Source organism: Chelmon rostratus, chromosome 19, assembly GCF_017976325.1.
Source record: "Chelmon rostratus isolate fCheRos1 chromosome 19, fCheRos1.pri, whole genome shotgun sequence".
In the NCBI taxonomy this organism is placed as follows: domain Eukaryota; kingdom Metazoa; phylum Chordata; class Actinopteri; order Chaetodontiformes; family Chaetodontidae; genus Chelmon; species Chelmon rostratus.
Genome location: NC_055676.1, coordinates 2,005,152 through 2,022,141, shown reverse-complemented (window position 1 = coordinate 2,022,141; position 16,990 = coordinate 2,005,152). Strand labels below are relative to the sequence as shown.

The 16,990-nt window shown below is 40.8% G+C and overlaps 1 protein-coding gene across 2 annotated transcripts in view; it reads right to left on the bottom strand.

Moving 5' to 3' along the window:
• LOC121622656 (ras-specific guanine nucleotide-releasing factor RalGPS1-like) overlaps window positions 1–16,990 on the bottom strand; it is a 99,776-nt gene that overhangs the window by 74,109 nt on the left and 8,677 nt on the right. Inside the window, exons 3-8 of one of the 2 annotated variants that reach the window (XM_041959520.1) lie at window positions 11,790–11,929; window positions 9,113–9,217; window positions 5,743–5,793; window positions 3,158–3,241; window positions 1,566–1,655; window positions 631–723 (exon numbers count right to left, since the gene is read on the bottom strand). In XM_041959520.1, coding sequence (XP_041815454.1) covers window positions 631–723; window positions 1,566–1,655; window positions 3,158–3,241; window positions 5,743–5,793; window positions 9,113–9,217; window positions 11,790–11,846 — 480 coding nt within the window. In that variant the 5' untranslated portion in view covers window positions 11,847–11,929. Of the gene's footprint in view, window positions 1–630; window positions 724–1,565; window positions 1,656–3,157; window positions 3,242–5,742; window positions 5,794–5,950; window positions 6,065–9,112; window positions 9,218–11,789; window positions 11,930–16,990 lie in introns of those variants that run through there. The other variant, XM_041959521.1, reaches the window with a different exon arrangement.

Genomic DNA, 16,990 nt, shown 5'->3' with positions numbered 1-16,990 from the left:
TCTCTGAGGGACGGTTATCCAAGGCCACTAAGAACTGTCCGCTAAGATCTGATCCACCTAAAACCTCCAGCCAGTTTTCTGGTCTTTCCAGCAAAATATTATGAGAACACACAGCACTGAGCCCTTTGAAATCTGTGTAGAATATAAATGTTATGTAATAATATATACAAGCTATTTTCCTGTCTGGAAAGTTTCAAACAGAAGATATGATTAAAAAACAAGTTTTTTTCTGAAATCATGCTCAGAAAAGTCAGGTATGACGTGGCTGTGTGGTTAATGGTCTGCTACCTGACCGCAGCACAAAGCATCAGGTTTGAGGTTAGGTTCCAGCTGCAGCCTTTTTTCTGCATTCAGTTTCAGCCACAATTTGGGTTCAAGTTGGGTTAGTTTGTCATTGTCATTTGTTAGGAACCGACAGCAACACTCTGTGTTTGTGTGTACGGCCACTGAGAAACACTGAGAACGTCTTGGGTTGAAAACTTCTCTTTTGTTTTTCCACTGGAGTCATTCAAAATGAAGTCATTATAATGATTTGCTGAAACTCGTCCATTGACACACTCGTGTGAAAAAGGGAGAATCAGCAGTTATTTGTTTTTCCACTTCGAGCAGTGCATGAAGCTGATGTCTTACCGCCCAGGTCTTGCTCAGTCTGAAGATGGGAGCGCTCTGCAGAGCAGACACCACTGACACCAGAGAATGAAGATTGTTCAACTCCAACAGTTTCTGGGAACAAACACAGATGTTTTATGAACAACAGTTTTGTATCACCCTAGGGTTAGCAAATAACTTGACAGTCTATTGCCTCTGTGAATAATGCACTGGTAATAAACCCTGATTTCAATCAAAGAAACAGAAGTATCTCTAAAAACAAGGGGGGGCTTAGGGATAAAGATGCCGTCCATGACTCCCTCACAGCATCCTGCTGCAACATTTTGTGTTTGTAGAGGTGTATGAAGAATGCTTCAGTAGTTTTGTTTCAGCAGTCCACACTTTGCAGATTGTTGAGAACAGGCGGTTCCACGTTTCCTCTTCATTCCACACTCTGACCTTGGAGGAAAACTCTTCCTGTTACTTTCCCTGATTGGCCCTCAAGAGAAGAAACACCATTTTGTTTCTGCCATCAGTGCATCTGCGTTCTCCATCACTCCTCTTATAGTACATCGAAGAAGCTGATGAACCACTCCTGCATGCTGCAGCCTCACAGGCTAGTTGGATTTTTGTGTTGAAATGCTCTTATGAGCAACTGGCAGTGAGTTTTAATTTTTAAACGGTAACAAAATATTTTACAAACACAAAACCACTTTTTCAACCACTGAAGGACTCACAGAGGGATTGGCCACTAGATCGAGTGAGACTTGTTAATACTGCTAACAGAACAAGAAGGATGTTTCTGATAATCACTGCAATACTCAACAATCTGATATTAAAAACAGTGTAACTGCATAAAATCACAAATACTTGAAACTAAAGTCATATCAGAGAATGATGCTCTTTCTCAATAAACATATCAGTATTTCTCATATTGTTCATGTGGCTTTAGCATTTATTCAGCTATCTAAACTCACCTTTGCTATTTTGACAAAGTGGCTCAGGATTTCTGCTCGGATTTTCAGCGTCTGGGCAGTTAAGATTTCTCTCACCAGCCAAAAGCTCACCTGAAACATAGGTATTATAACATTAAACAACATTTAACACCAGCATAATCTCCTTGTGGCTGCATGCCTACGCCTAAAACTCAAGTTACAGTTTATACCTATGTCTGTCCAGACACATAACACTTTTATTTCAGTGGGAAGTTTTTTGCATCCAGCAGTTACTTTTAGCTCTGTTTTTGGTCTCTACCAACTCCTGAGAAAATATCTGGCTCCATAGCTGCTAAATGGTCCAATATGTTCACCAGCCAGTCTCTGAATTTGTCTGTGGCGGTTTGGTCCTGAACAGGTGGTGTACAGTGGGTTTATCAGAGCTTTGCCTGTGAGAAAAGCTGCCTGCTGCTGCTGGAAACAAGGCCGATAAGAACAGTTAGACTGAACCAAAACAATCAGTTGTGGTTCTCTGTAGAGCTGACGGTACTGCAGTGGGGGTGACAATTCTCTGCTAGTTTGTCTCTACCAGAAAGCCCTTTGACATTACACATCTGACTTGAGGTCAACTTCAAAAAGAGAGAAAAAGAGAAACAGATCTCACCTTTATACTCACAATCATCACCAAAGAAACTCAACAAAAGTTTTGAAGGTTGCATGCTCTGTATAGCTTGTAAACTTGTTAATTGAAGCCAGACTGATGAAGCATTAATCCCATGTTTGTAAAACTCTCTCTCTCACTGCAGGGGTGAGCTAACACTACCAGATATACACTAATATTCTCAATGCTTAACAACACAACAGCTGGCTGAGAGTAAAACAGAGGTTTTAAATTAGCAATGTGCAAATCCTTCTCGTTACCAGAAAGACCTAAATAGTCAGACACCATCATTTGTGAAAGGGCTCTTTACCCCATTAGAACAATGCATTCCCCGATTGCAGGCATACTTATGAATACTAAAGTCTCCAAAAGTAGAATTGGAGCCAGAGCCTTCAGCTATCAAGCTCCTCTTCTGTGGAACCATCTTCCAGTCTGAGTCTGGGAGGCAGACACCATCTCTAGGTTTAAGAGTAGGCTTGAGAAAACAACTTCTGCATGAATAAAAATTGGATTGAGTTACGTTGAACTGATTTTGAGTTCTACATGGCTGTTGGCCTGACGTATTTGAATTAAGCATCATAAAGTGAGAATGAGATTTAGCCCAACAGCAATAGCGTCCACTACTGAGCTTTTTTAGGTTGTAACCAATCCATTGATATTTGGGAAGGATGTCAAGGGAAAAAAATTGACCGGATTCATGTCTATGATCACAAAGTGGAAGACGATTGGATGAGGATAGTGGCTCACTGGAGAATCTTTAATACCAAAATACTTCTTCTTAATATCATTGTTCAATAAACTGGAAGGATTTCACATTAAAGGCACACTAAGTAACAGTAATCCTGGTTGACGGGTTAGTAAAATCTGTGCAGTGTCTGACTTACCTTTACTTAAAGTATTCAAGCCACACATCAAGTGAAGTAGAAGTAATTAATAAATGAAATATTCGCTTTAAAAAATGTGTACGATGTACCTGGTTGAACCTGCGCGTGAATGCGACCACATTGGGGGCCAAACTGTGTTTCTCTTTCCCATTCCACCCACAGCTGGCCAGCTCCTGCCAATCAGAAAAGCACATTAGCCAGGGGATCTGCAGCAATAACTAATACCACCATGAGTGTGGCGGCTGAGTCTGCAAACTGCAGAGCATGAGACCGTTGACTTTACCAACATGATGAGCAAAGTCAATACCACAGCCATCAGGAGACGGTCTCTCATTGCGCCAACACACCCCATTGCCTGAGTTCTAGTGTAGAAGAAAGGTCTAACTGTTCACACTGTCATTGTAGCATAGAGTCTGCTACTGTATCTGAACTTTGGAGCTTATCCCAACAATCCATATCCTTTAAACAAAAGCTGTGATCGAACTTGGCAATGATGACCTGAGCAGCTACTTTAGGTGACTTGAGCTATCTAACATCATCATAGTCAAATTAAGGGTGCAGGAAATGAAAGAAGACAAACAAGACAAAGAGCCCATTTACACCTGTTAATAAATGTGTAATAGTGTCTGTATCAGACACGTTGTCTGGACAAGGAAAATGCATGTGAATGAACAAATCGTGACTGGAATGTGCTCGGATATTTGACAAAACTGCATGAGAAATGAAAGCAGTACGGGTGGGAAATGAATGATTTACAGTAAGAAGTAACTGTGTGCATGACAGTGTGCTGCTGTTAGCAAGTCATATAATGTATCTCTTCACAAAGAAGCCAACATACCAGCACTGCAACAGGCTAGAACAAACTGACACAATATGTTGCATAGAAAGAAAGGAATTACTTAATATATTATATTTAGAGAATTTACAAGAGGGAACAAATGATCCAGAATTTGTCGCAGACAGCGTTTCACAAAGTTTATAAAGGTTCCCACAATTCACAAAATTCAGATTTTTTTAAGGGAGTCTGGGGCCGATTTGCCATGACCTCAAATTACTCATGTTTTACTCTGGATGACAGGGATCTGATCTCAATGAGGACAACAAGAAATTAAAAATATCAGGTGTAAATGCAAAGGGAAGATCAGATCATTCATTATCTTCGTTATCCGGATAACGTATCCAGGTGCAATACCAGGTGTAAATGGGGTCAAACAGTCTACAACCATGCTCCATGATGCTCTGTGAGCTCTCAACAGCAGTGCTTTGAGCTAATATGCTCACAATGACAATGCTAACATGCTGATGTTTAGCAGGTATAATGTTTACCAACTTTACCAAATTAGTTTTGCATGTTAGCATGCCAACATTTGCTGATTAGCAACACAAACACAAAAGGCTGATGGGATTGTAGTTTTGCAGGTGTTTGATTCATCAACCAAATTATTAGACAAGTTAAAGTTTTGACATGATGGACACACTAGATGAAAAGTGGGGGGATCCATCCTATGATGGACATGAGTGTCTATACAATTTCAAATGGCAAACCCCTTTAATAGTTGTTGAGACATTCAAACATTAAATACACTGTATTAATGTGTATATATACGTGTGTGTGTGAGAGAGAGAGAGAGAGAGAAATCTGTCACAAAGCAAACACAAAGCATCTGTTTTGTTTCCCACACTCGTGTGTGTGTTGATGAAATTCTCAGAGACAACCAGGAAATAAGGCTAATGGCCGTGTAGCTGTAATTGTAGACATTTGGAAAAAAGAAAAAACTTAGGAGACCAAGTTGGATGAGTGAACTGAAAGGTACACCATGTGCTTGTGAGGGTTTCTTCTCAGTCCCTAATGTTTCTACCAATTCTGCCTGGTTCTCCTCCCTGTATATAGTCGGTCAGAGGCTTAGGCGGGAAGGCAATCATTCAGGACAAAGCTGTGACTGGAATTTTATTGACTAACAGAGGGTAAGCAGGGTTTCCAGTGAACAGTTCAACCACTCAGGCCAGTCCGGGTTCAGCTGAGTGGCAACAGATGTGAAGGCCATCATGGAAGCATTAGAAGTATTTCAAACAGAGAGGCCAGTGGAATCATTCGAAGGGACAGATACAGGAAATCTTTTCTGCCACATGCTATTGCAATGTATTACACTGTACAATAACAGCTAAAAAAAAAAAATCTCTTTTGTACAATACTTCTCATCACTACTGTTTGCTATTTTATTATTATGTATACAATTTGTACTGCTCGCTATTTTGATATGTATAGTTTGTTCTTTATAGTCTTATTTCACAATTTTTCACTTATTTCACTGTGTGTAATGCTGCTGCTGCACTGTAATTTCCCAGCTTGGAATAAATAAATTCTGTCTGTCTGTCTGTCTGTCTGTCTTTCTGTCTATTCTTTGGTGAGATGTAGATCTCTGAGGGGTCCCCTGCAAAAGCTCCTGATGTTCAAAGGGACAACTGTACATCTAACCAGATAGAAATGAATAAGAAACTGTTTGAGATCAATAATAACAGATGATGGCTGTTCTCCTGTTGCCTGATGAGAATAATCAATACAGAGTCGACAAACACAATGAGATGAACAACAAGGGTTACACCACAGCTGGGAAGTGTTAAGTGGAAATGATGTTCAGGAGACCGGCCACTTGACAATGTGGGTCTTGCTTACCTCTGGCTGTATCGCTTTGAAGACTGGTGCATCCATCAGGGTGATCTGGCTCTGAAAGAACAGGAAGGAAATCCACATTAGCTTTCAATACGCAGGACTTTAAGCCATGATATGCATACATGCAGTCCAGTCATGAGCAAAGTCACTCAGCTGCCTTTATGTGATGTGATCATGAGCGGACAAAATACTTAAAATGTAAATTAACTACCATTATTAAAATGTGCATTTCCTGAAGACAAGCCTGTGAGAGCCGGGAGCTGTCGGCAGCTGCTGCTGCTGCTCACAGCTGCAGCTGTGGCCGCTGCCAGCTGCAAGCTGCTGCCACACTACCAATTTTTCTAATCTTTCAGCGCCACCTGCAGATGAAAACATATAGAATGCTACAACTTTGCTATGCCCCAAAGTTCATGAATTTACAGCCGAAACATAAAACACACAATAACTGATAACATGGTGCCGCTTTTGGTAACCCGTTGTAAGCCTTTCCTGGTTGTGGAGATTTCAGCCTTCAAACATTCCTCCCATAGAATTCCATTCTAAATTTCAACACTTATATACTACATTCAAATATATATATAAAATTAACTGAAACATGTAAGCATGAAGTAAAAGCATACATCTCCAGAAGAAGATTTTGATGTTGAAACAAAGCTTCTACCACAGTAGAAAGTACAGAATTAGATAGAGCCCCAAAAATGGTGAAATAATAATAATACAGAAGATAGAATAAAGAGCCAAGATAACATGATTGTGACACTAATAACAGGATAAAAAGAGTGTGAATGCTGAAGTTAAAAAAGGCCATTGTTTATGTATTGTGGGAACATCTGATTCTAAAGTATCAATGGGATGGAATTTTCTGTCACTTGACTACAGAGGGGAGAGGTCTGTTTTGCTCTGCTGAAGTACAATGCAGCTGTTGGGTTGTTTGGGGAGACTGACACCCTCGGGACAGGGAGAGAAGCTCCGTTGTGGAGGCAACCAAGGTCACAGGTGATAAGCTGTGCTGTCCTCCAGACATGGTGGAGCAGACTATCTCCTGTTAGAGGAATGTCTTGATGGAGACCTGAAGACGCTCACAACGTGAGCTGGGGAACGTGGACAAGCATAGTTCCTTGTTTTAGGTTTGGAGAGCCAATCAATTGATCACACATATTCTTATTTCCTGAAGAATGACCATAATTGGGCATGAATCAGCTCTAGCACTCCTAGCTAGGATAAAGGACTGATCATGGAAAGCATCCCTCAGAAGTGAACAATGGTCAGGCAGTGTTCACACTGTGTTGGTATATCTCTGTCCTCATGGGCCAAGCATCAATAAACCTTCCTGCATTAAGACATTAAAGTTGCCAGACAGCTTTCCAAAACACAACATTGGTGTCACGAACAAGATTTCAGCAGAACAGTGACGTGGTACGTGCTAGCGTAAGTGTTTCTTGATGTCTGTTTGTTTGCAATAAGAGGCAACTGAGAAAACGGCCAAAGGTGTGAGAGCCCAGCGAGGATGTTTGATGTATACAAGCACTGCCCGACCCAGTGTCTCCTGATAAGTTAAACAACTAACAAGAAATAAAGTTCATACTTATTCATAACTGCTGTTAAAGAGATATCAAGCCCTTAGACTTGTTCAACAAAACTGAGAGGCTAGGGAAGAAGTGAGGACCAGGGTTTCGTTGAGAGCGCCCCAGTATATGCAGCTGCGGTTAAACGTGATCTGGAAGATTTGAACCTGGCTGGAGGTTCTGTCCTCCTGCAATAGGCTGATGAAACGAAGACCTCCGCTCTTCTCCCCTTGAGAGATACAGATGACGAGCATGACTGTACTGCTGCTACAGAAATGTGTTCATACCCGCGGCCAGACTTGTTACAGACACTGATAGAAAGGTCTGACATGATACTGTACTGATACTTTACACTGATGGCTCAGCATGTAGACCTAATGTTGAGCAACGCCTAGCTGGCTATGCGCTGGTGATAGATAGACAGATATTTGGAGCCCCCGTTGGGGTCCTTTGTAAATCTCCAGATAGATTTTGCACACATGCCAAGTTGTCAGGGCGAGAGGTGCAAGAACGATTGTCCTGCTTTTGTTTCCAAAATAATCCAGAGTCTTTCTGGAATTTTAGGATTTCAATGGCAGCTACATGTCGGGTCGGGTTGAGAGGATTAACTCCACAATCAAAGAAAAACTGACCAAGACCATGCTAACCACAGGGCTGAAATGGCCAGATGCATTGCCCATTGTGTTGTATTCTATTCGCAGTGCACCAAGTGCAACCACAGGACTAAGTTCTCATGAGGTTTTGATGGGGAGACCAATGTCCACAGGGACAAGTCCACCTTTGACACCGCACAACACCACACTGCTTTGGACTGATGAAAGTATGACAGAATATATTATATCACTAACTGAAGACATTCCCAGGTGGCAGACAGGCTACTGAAGCCCTTGGAGGAGCGAATTCATCAGTTTCAGACCGGTGACTCTGTGCTAATCAAATGTCTGGAAAAGGTTTTGAAGAATGGGTTAACAGGCTGCAGCTGGATGACATCACCCTCGAGGATGAGAGCGAAGAAGCAGAGGACACGTTGTAAACACAGGTCCTGACTAATGAGCTGAACCAAGGAGACGTAAAGGCAGATGGATCCACACATCAACCAGCTCCCCGCCTAAAGGCAGAAGGCTCAGCAGCATCAAGTAGGTATGGACGAGGTAACTTGTGCTCATACCTACCACCTCGGGAGCAAACATCCCGGCCTCTCGAGGTGAGCTAACAATAACGCTCACGCAGGTGAAGACTGTGTGATGTGTTTGATAATTTGATTCTTGATGCAGGTTCGGGAAATTCATTATACACAATTTAAGATTAGGGATGATACACATTTACAGTATTTGATAATAAACAGTGAGAAAAAAAACTACAGAAGTAATCAATCTTTGTCATGATTTTTACGATTATTCTGTTTTTATTAATTTAATATTTTAACTTAAAGTCTAATCAATTTGTGTGTGATTTGTTCCTATATTCATTTTTTTTTTTTTAATTAATCAATGTACAAGATGCAGTTTCAACTCTGGGATGTTCCTGTTCAGTCCAAAAAAAATAAAAAATGTAGGGAATTGAGTTGGCATCAGGCAGTGTTCACACTGTGCTGATTGTTCACAATCAATAATACAAAATGGTGATGAAACTGATTAAGCTAAATTCATTATTCTTATGTGTTTGGATCTGAGCGCAGTGAGTGTTTAAAAAATGTCCCCTAAGGGAGCCATACTGGAAGTCAGACACTGGCTGCTCCTTTTCCTGCAGCATGGTTAATGAGTTGGGACCTTCCAGTTACTGTATGCTGACATTTGAACCATACTCACAGCAAACTCCTCAGGCGTCACCTTCAGCACATCAAAGACGACTGCATCGTAACTCTTGGCGTAGTCCACAGAAGGTCCATCCACAGAATCAGAGCTGCTGCTTGCCTGAAAGACACACACATGAAACTATCATAGTAACTGCTCTGTACCAATGTCACCAGCTGTTGGGGTCATGAGGAAGACTTCTGTCATAAAACTGTGCGCCATCTTAATAAAGCTGGCAAAATGTAGTGTCATTAGTCCACTTAATTTAATCACACATCTTAGTGTTCTTTATATATAACCTGGTCTCTATGGCAAAATTAGTGTACCTTATGATTGCCTTTGACAGGAAATTTTCTAACAAGCTTCATCAAGTGCATTTTTCCAACCTGCACATCCCAAACAACAGATATACTATCATTTTAATTTATGCAGCGATCTGTACATATGGACTGAAAAATGGTCCAAAATTTGCCTGGTTTTAGTACTGTCAGTCGTTATATATGCATTAATTATACACGTGGTTGTGCCAGCAGGCATCTGGCTCCTGTAGTGTAATGGTTATAGCGACTGCCTTTTACTCCAGTGGGGGCTGGTTCAAGGCTCAAGGGGACTATGTAAGAGAGTGACATATTGATGGATACATCTGCTGTGCAGGTGACCATCTGCACATTGTTCAAGACATATTTTGCCATTTGAATGCACTCAATCTGCAACTACAGGTAGAAGAAAAATCCCTGGGGATGTGGTTGAAAGCTTTGCTGCCTTTGGGAGCAAACCACACCTGACAGTGGGTGTGAGCAGCGTCACAGAGGATATGAGGAGATTTACTACTGAGGGAGAGGAGCTGAGGAAGAATATTTGTGCCAGATTTGAAGACTCTGACACTGATGTTGACATGTCATGGAATTTGTGTGTGATCCATTCACAATCAGCACAAAGGGAGAATTCTCTGCTAATGTGAAAAAGGTGATGCTGTTGGTGGAGGCGCAGATTCAAAGTCGAGCCAGGTGCAAGCTGCTCTCCATGGTTCTGAAAGCTTGAGCACTATTTGGATGGCTTGTCCCCAAGAGTATGGCGCTCTCACACACACACACACACACACACGCACACACACACACACGCACACACACAATGCACAGTTGAATCATCCACATGGCACCTTTGATTAGTGGTATACAGACAGGAGAGGACAATGACAGGATCAACTAGACTAACAGGCATATGCAATTAAAAACAGAAACTGAAACATACTGAAATCATTCTAACTGTGGATGTTCCACAACAGCAGTCACTTGAAAAATAAAAATGACTTGCATAATGTGATTCACTGGGAATCAAGGATTCCACCAAGGAAAAAAGACGGTTTGTCCCTGGCACATCACCCATTTCAAATTATGATAATACAACATAAATACCTCTTATGTTTCATGTGGTCTGTTCATTTAGCATCGATTCAATCTGCTTTGAATGTTGTCTTTTAATCCTTCCTGAGCTAATAGGGCTTAACTCTGCCATTTTAATCAAGAAACCCAAACAGAAAGGACTTTTTTTATAAAACATTACATGGAAAATAGAACAATATGGATCATGAAGTGGCTGTGGCTCAGGAGCTAGAGCGGGCTGCCCACTGATCTGTGGGTTGGCGGTTCGATCCCTGGCTCCTCCTGTCCTCATGTCAAAGTGTCCTTGGCCAAGACAGCAAATCCTAAATTGCTCACAATAGACAAGGCACTGGGCCTTGCATTGCTCTGGCTCCTCTGTCGCAATCTATGAGCGCAGTCCAGTTACTGCCCAAGCAAGTGGTTTGGAAGGAATTTGTGCAAATGGCCTACGGGTAGAAAAAAATCACTGCTGTTCTCTTCCCTAACTTTGCTCTATCTTAATCAATTAATTGGCTACTGATAAGCCAATTACTAGTCACACTAATGACATGTCTTGTCCCAAAGAGTATGGGGGACAAGACTGAAATTCAGAAAACAATATATGAACCATTGTAAAAGAAAAATACATTTGTCAGTATCTTATGCAGGTCTTTTACTCATTTTATACAGTTGTCAGTATCTTGTGTAAGCCTCCAGACAGGTCTGATATTGGTGTAGTGGTATTTGCAAAAGCAGGGAGCACATTTAGAACCAAATCTTCAATAACAACAACAACTTCAAATTAACTTCCAACTAGAAGAATCTACTAGTATTTGACTAGTAATTAAAGTGGTGAGAAGTAATAAGAGGTTGAAAGCATAGATGAAATACAACCGAAACGTCCTACATACAAATATAAGGGAAACTGACAACGTATCCAAGCGACCTCTGTGCACATTCACCTCCGCACAGGCCAAAGAAGCAGAACTCCAGCTTAAGCCCCTGTGGACTTGCACCATGGTGTGTGCACTACGAGACAGGTTCGAGACACATGGGCCTTGAATCTACCCAGTAAGTCATTTGAAAATATTTGTGCAGATCTGATTTAATAAGCAGTTGTAACAGATATGGTCAGAATGCACAGTAGAAGTTTCCATAAGCTGTTAAACACTGCTATTAACATACTCCCATTAAATCTGCATGGAACTGCAAGACGGACCATTACTGAGCCTTGCTCATCTTTGCAGATCATCACAAACAAATCAAAATTATTCAAAGAGGTCAAATATAACCACAAGCTAGCAAGGAACATTACATGAGCTTGTTCTTACCTCTGAGGTGACTGAATTGATGCTGGTGCCATCCAAGAGTCCGTTCCTGCGATACATGCTCACAGAGGGACTGGTGGGATGCACAGGTCAGGGCAACAGAGGCCTTCAGCTGGGGGGCACACATAACCTCTCATCCATGCCTGGAGACAGACGACACAAGGCTTTAACCTCCTTAACTCAGATTTGTTTCTTCAGTATATTTCCACTTAACTTGCTTTAAACCCAGAAAAACTGGTTTTCCACACTGACAGTTCTCCTGAACAGTTTTTTCTGTATGTGCTTCACATGAATTACATCACCATTACATACGTGAGAAATATCAACATGTGAATTGTTTTAAACACCAATGCAGAACATTCAGCACAGCATTGATAAAGTAATCCAACATGGCATCTTGCTTGAAGAAATACCTAAAAAAAAACACTAAACTATTTCTGCTGAATGATGAATCAATGAATTAACTACTCAGCTTAGAAGTAATGTTGATTCCACTGAAGTCTGGAAAAAAACATTTACATTAGAACTGTAAAATAGCTGACTATAGGTCAGGATCCCTAAAATCATTAACAGCTCTTCAGGAAAACCAAGTCAAATGTCAAGGCAGTGTTGCTGGTAGTTATCAACAGTGCTGTAGTGGTATTTGTAGAACTTTTGACCCCCACCTCCAGACAAAAATAACTGACAAAAGCAACTACTAGTATTTCACCAGTAATTAATAGATAACAAGACCGCTGGAAAAAACTTATTTGGCCTTCTGACATCCAGCTTTAGTTCATCCAACCTTGCTCAGACAGCTGACACTAGACAAAAGAAAAATCACATGCACCAACTGAACCTGCAACGTCAGGGTTCATGGTCTGCATCTTAAAGGGGAACTCACACGTCTTCTAAAAGTGTGTTGACAGGTCACCTGAGTACCCAACAAAAAATATCATTATGTGTACCTCTGGTTATAATGGTGTCAAGTCAGTCTGTCACTTATTTCTACTTTACTTGCTGTTACTATATTTATTAACCAAACTCTGGGGAGCTATTTTGTTTGTTTAGTGAAACTGCAGCTAACTTTATAAGAGACGCTGTGGCGAGCTCTCTGCAGAGATGATGCTGAAAAGTTCTCTTTTGCAGAATCTAACTACAAATATGCTTAAAGACAGTTAAATGAAGTTTAAAAATGGAAAATGGAAATATTCTAGTTCAGTAAAAGTACCTCAAAACTGTCTTGAAGTACAGTACTTGAGCATATGTGCTTCGACGTATATACTGTATGTTAGACTAAATTTTGACACGAAGATTTCATTTTTACTGCAAATGTAAATTGGTTCCAAATATTAGTTATCAATCTCCACCTTGAATAAAAAACAAAAAACCTTGGTCAATCCCTGTAGGACACCACATTAATTGTTATTATTATTTAAGAGTTTATTCCCATGTCCACTTCATTTCAACCTCTTCATGTGCATACCATACACAAACATACAACTTAGAATTATACACAACCTCCTCGCTTTTTCTTTATCCATTTAGTCATTTACTGGTTTGTTTCAAACCAATTCATTAATCCTTTGCTACATATTATTTTTCTTTTCACCCCTCCACAACCAATGGTTTCCCAGAAATGTGCAATACCTCAGCTTGGGCCCTGGTGGCTAAGGGGGGGTTTGGGGGGAACAAACTATGGGACAGCATGGTTAAGTCCCTTTTAGTACAAAGTACAAAGGACAAAGTTGCTCCTCAGACCAAAATGAACAGGCCCCTTCCTCTACAGTGGGGAGCTGTTGTAGAGAGGATCTGACCTGCAGCAGGCCAGCACCCTACTATGCGTCTAGGGGCAACTGTAGCAGGCGAAAGCAAACAGGGGAGGAAAAAATGCACAAACGTCCCTGGGGCCTGCTGAAAATATGGCTCGTGAGTAGCTTATGAATAAGAAGAGGCAGAGCTGACGAACTATTTGCATAAGACAGACAACATGTGACTTATTTGTCCTACTGGAAATCTGCATCTGAATGTTTTACCACAAGCAGCCACACATGCAAGCAGACTGTTAGTAAAGCTCTTATCATCTCTGCCTCTGTCCAGGTTCTGCACACTGAGCGGCTGTTGCTTGTGCTATGATGCCCTCTAATGTGCAACTGAAAGGCTGCATGTTTGTAAGACCACTACTTAGACATGTACTCACACTCTTACACAGTCACATATGCCACAGTCCAACACCTGGAGACACAAACTGAACAGCATGATCTTATATGTACAGATCAGCGTTTACTTTCACTTTTCACTTTACTAGTCACAGGTGTGCTACAAGCCTGTATGAAAACAGTTGTGCAATGGCTTCTGTCTCTGCTGGATCTTTATGAAGGCTGAAAACATAATGGCCCACATGGGTCACAGATAGAGTAGCAGGAGTAAGGTAGGGTTTACCCACCCCCCCATACACTTTCTGAAAACTGAAGTTCTCAAAAAAAAGGGGCAATCACACTTAAAGACATAGTTATGATTGCTTTATGCTGAAATTCAGGTATTCTCTTTTTCGTAGGATATTTCATCCATGAGAGACATTAAAACATTTTTTTGGGAGGACTGCTACCCCCTAAACCTCCCCACCCCCAACCACTCAACTGGAGTCAAGTTCTAAAAATAAACCGTTTCTAAATGATCACTTAATACTGGCTCTCTATGAAATCTATACAGTATAATCATTTACCTGGACACGGGATGAGTACTCTAAGTAACATTGTAGAATGTCACACTGTCTCAACAGGATTCCTAATTTACTGTCATAACATATATGCAGCTACCACTCACTGTATACAGTCAGATACCTGTAATCTATGAGTGGTTAAGGGCATTTGATGGTGGATTATCATCTGAAATCTATTCTGCCGAGGGGATTCAGCAGAGGGATACTTGAAAAAGTCTCATTGTGGAAGAAAACTGGTGCTATTAGAAAAACTTGCTTGTTGGTGACATGGATTAAAATGACAAGCATATTTTACTCTAGTTTTTAGATACATACTCTAGATATTCTGAGACTTTTTAAACTGAATAATTATGTTGTTGCAGGGTTGCAGGAGTTACAGTATGAGACAAAGGCCTTTTTTTAGATCAGTTTCTCTGGGGCCAGCTCTAGACTTGGAGCCCTTGACAAAATCCCCAATCCCCAAGCCCCTGCCAAAATACAAAAAAAAAAAAAAAAAAAAAAAAATTGAATTGTGGATGTTTGCCTCTGCCAACCAGTCAAGTTACAGCTTTCAATCATGGATTACAAAGCTTCAAAGTTTAATGTTTCAAAGTAACAAAACACACATTTACATGTGGTAAAACTGGTAAAAAACAGACTGTTTTTGCTCTGAAAAGTTGGATTTTACTGATCACAAATAACTTCTCTACACTGCTAAAAAATTCTCCTTTCCAATACTTTGCTAGGTTTGGGTGATATGTGAAATTTTTCCAACCGTCAGCCCTGCAACCAGCAACTGCCAACCTGTTCATGTAGGTCTGACAGAAACAAAATTACACTCACCAAAACTGTCTTTGTTTATCTTCCACTGTCCAAACAATCACCACCTCTGGTTTGGTCGAGATAAACCCTTAATTCACCCTGTCACATGTGAAAACAACCAATAATAACAGTGCTCAATATATAACCCACAGTTCAACTACCAATGACTGAGTCCTTATCTCAATAAAAAGCTCCTCTTCAGGATCCCAGAAAGCAAACAAAAATGCTCAGTTTAACTCAATGCAACAGTTGGCCAGCCAAAATAGCGAATAAGTGATGCCTCTAAAAAAACAAGCTTAGACTTTCTATGAGTATTTGTTTCTGCAGAGCAGATGAACTATGAATTTTGGACTTTTTGGCTCATTACCAGGGGCTGGCAAGCTAATTGACAACCGCTGGACAGACTGGGCCTCTTCCAATAGTGAGTAGTACTAGATGCACACATTTTCTGAATGAATTAATATTCTGGTCTAAAAAATCCAGAGTCAGTCGGGTTATACCCCTGTTCCGTAGTAATCACATGCAATAAGAGCTTCAGATATACTACTTTCCTCTACATGATGGGCACACAGGCATCAAGACACTGAATATGGAATAAAGACATATTTAAAAATGAGATGTGTGTGTGTATATATATATACATATATATATACACACACACACGTATATATAAAAAATATACATATATATAAAAATAGTGATAAGTGACAGCGAATAACATATACAATATATGTATAATAAAAACAATAGGTACCAATGGTAGTGCAATAGTGTGTTCAGCTGTCACACAGAGGTGAGCTGTTGTACAGTGTTATGGTGAAATCTAAGAATGATTTTTTTAAAATGTTCTTTATGACAGTGGAGCTGAATGAATTTGACCGATGATAGTTCCAGCCTTGTGAATGAGTTTATTGCTCCCGCTGGCATTTCTGGTGCTGATGCTAGCTGCAGCAGACTATAGCACAGTAGATGGCACCAGCTACCACAGGTCTTAAAAGATCTTAAGCCTTATGTTGCATACAGAAAATAGTCTGCTTATCCCCTTCTTGTACACAGTGATATTGTCGGTCTTCGATCCAGTCTGTTTCCAACCTCCTCATCCATGATGTTTATGGGCTTGGTCGCATTTCTCGTCCTCCTAAAAATCAACCACCATCTCTTTGGTCTTCTTACATTTAGGAGCAGATGATTCCTGCTGCAACACTTAAAGCAATCAGTTCCCTGTACTCCCACCCTTGCCGATCTCTAATATACCCACAAATCTGACGTGTACAGCGTGAACAGAAATGGAGACTGGGCAGTCCCCTGAGGCACTCATTTGTTACTAACCACCACCTATCTGACAGATAGTCAGCGATCCTGAGCAGCTTCTCACTCAATAGAGGTGGTTGGATGTACTGAAGACACTGGACAATTCAAAAAAACGTGATTGTTATGGTGCCACCACTACCACTGAGGTGAGAGTGAGCATACTGCAGCAGGTGTGCTGGAGTTTATTCTCCAGCTTCTGTCTGTAAGAGTCCTTGCGCTCCCTCAGTCCCACTGTCAGCTCATGCTGTATCCTTTTCAGCTTGCTGTTTTCATCAGACCTGAAGATACTTCAGGTACTGTTTCCAATGCAGTATATGTCAAAAAGGATTAGCAAATGATCATATTCTGTTTTATTCAGGTTTTACACAGTCTCTCAGCTTTTTTGGAATCA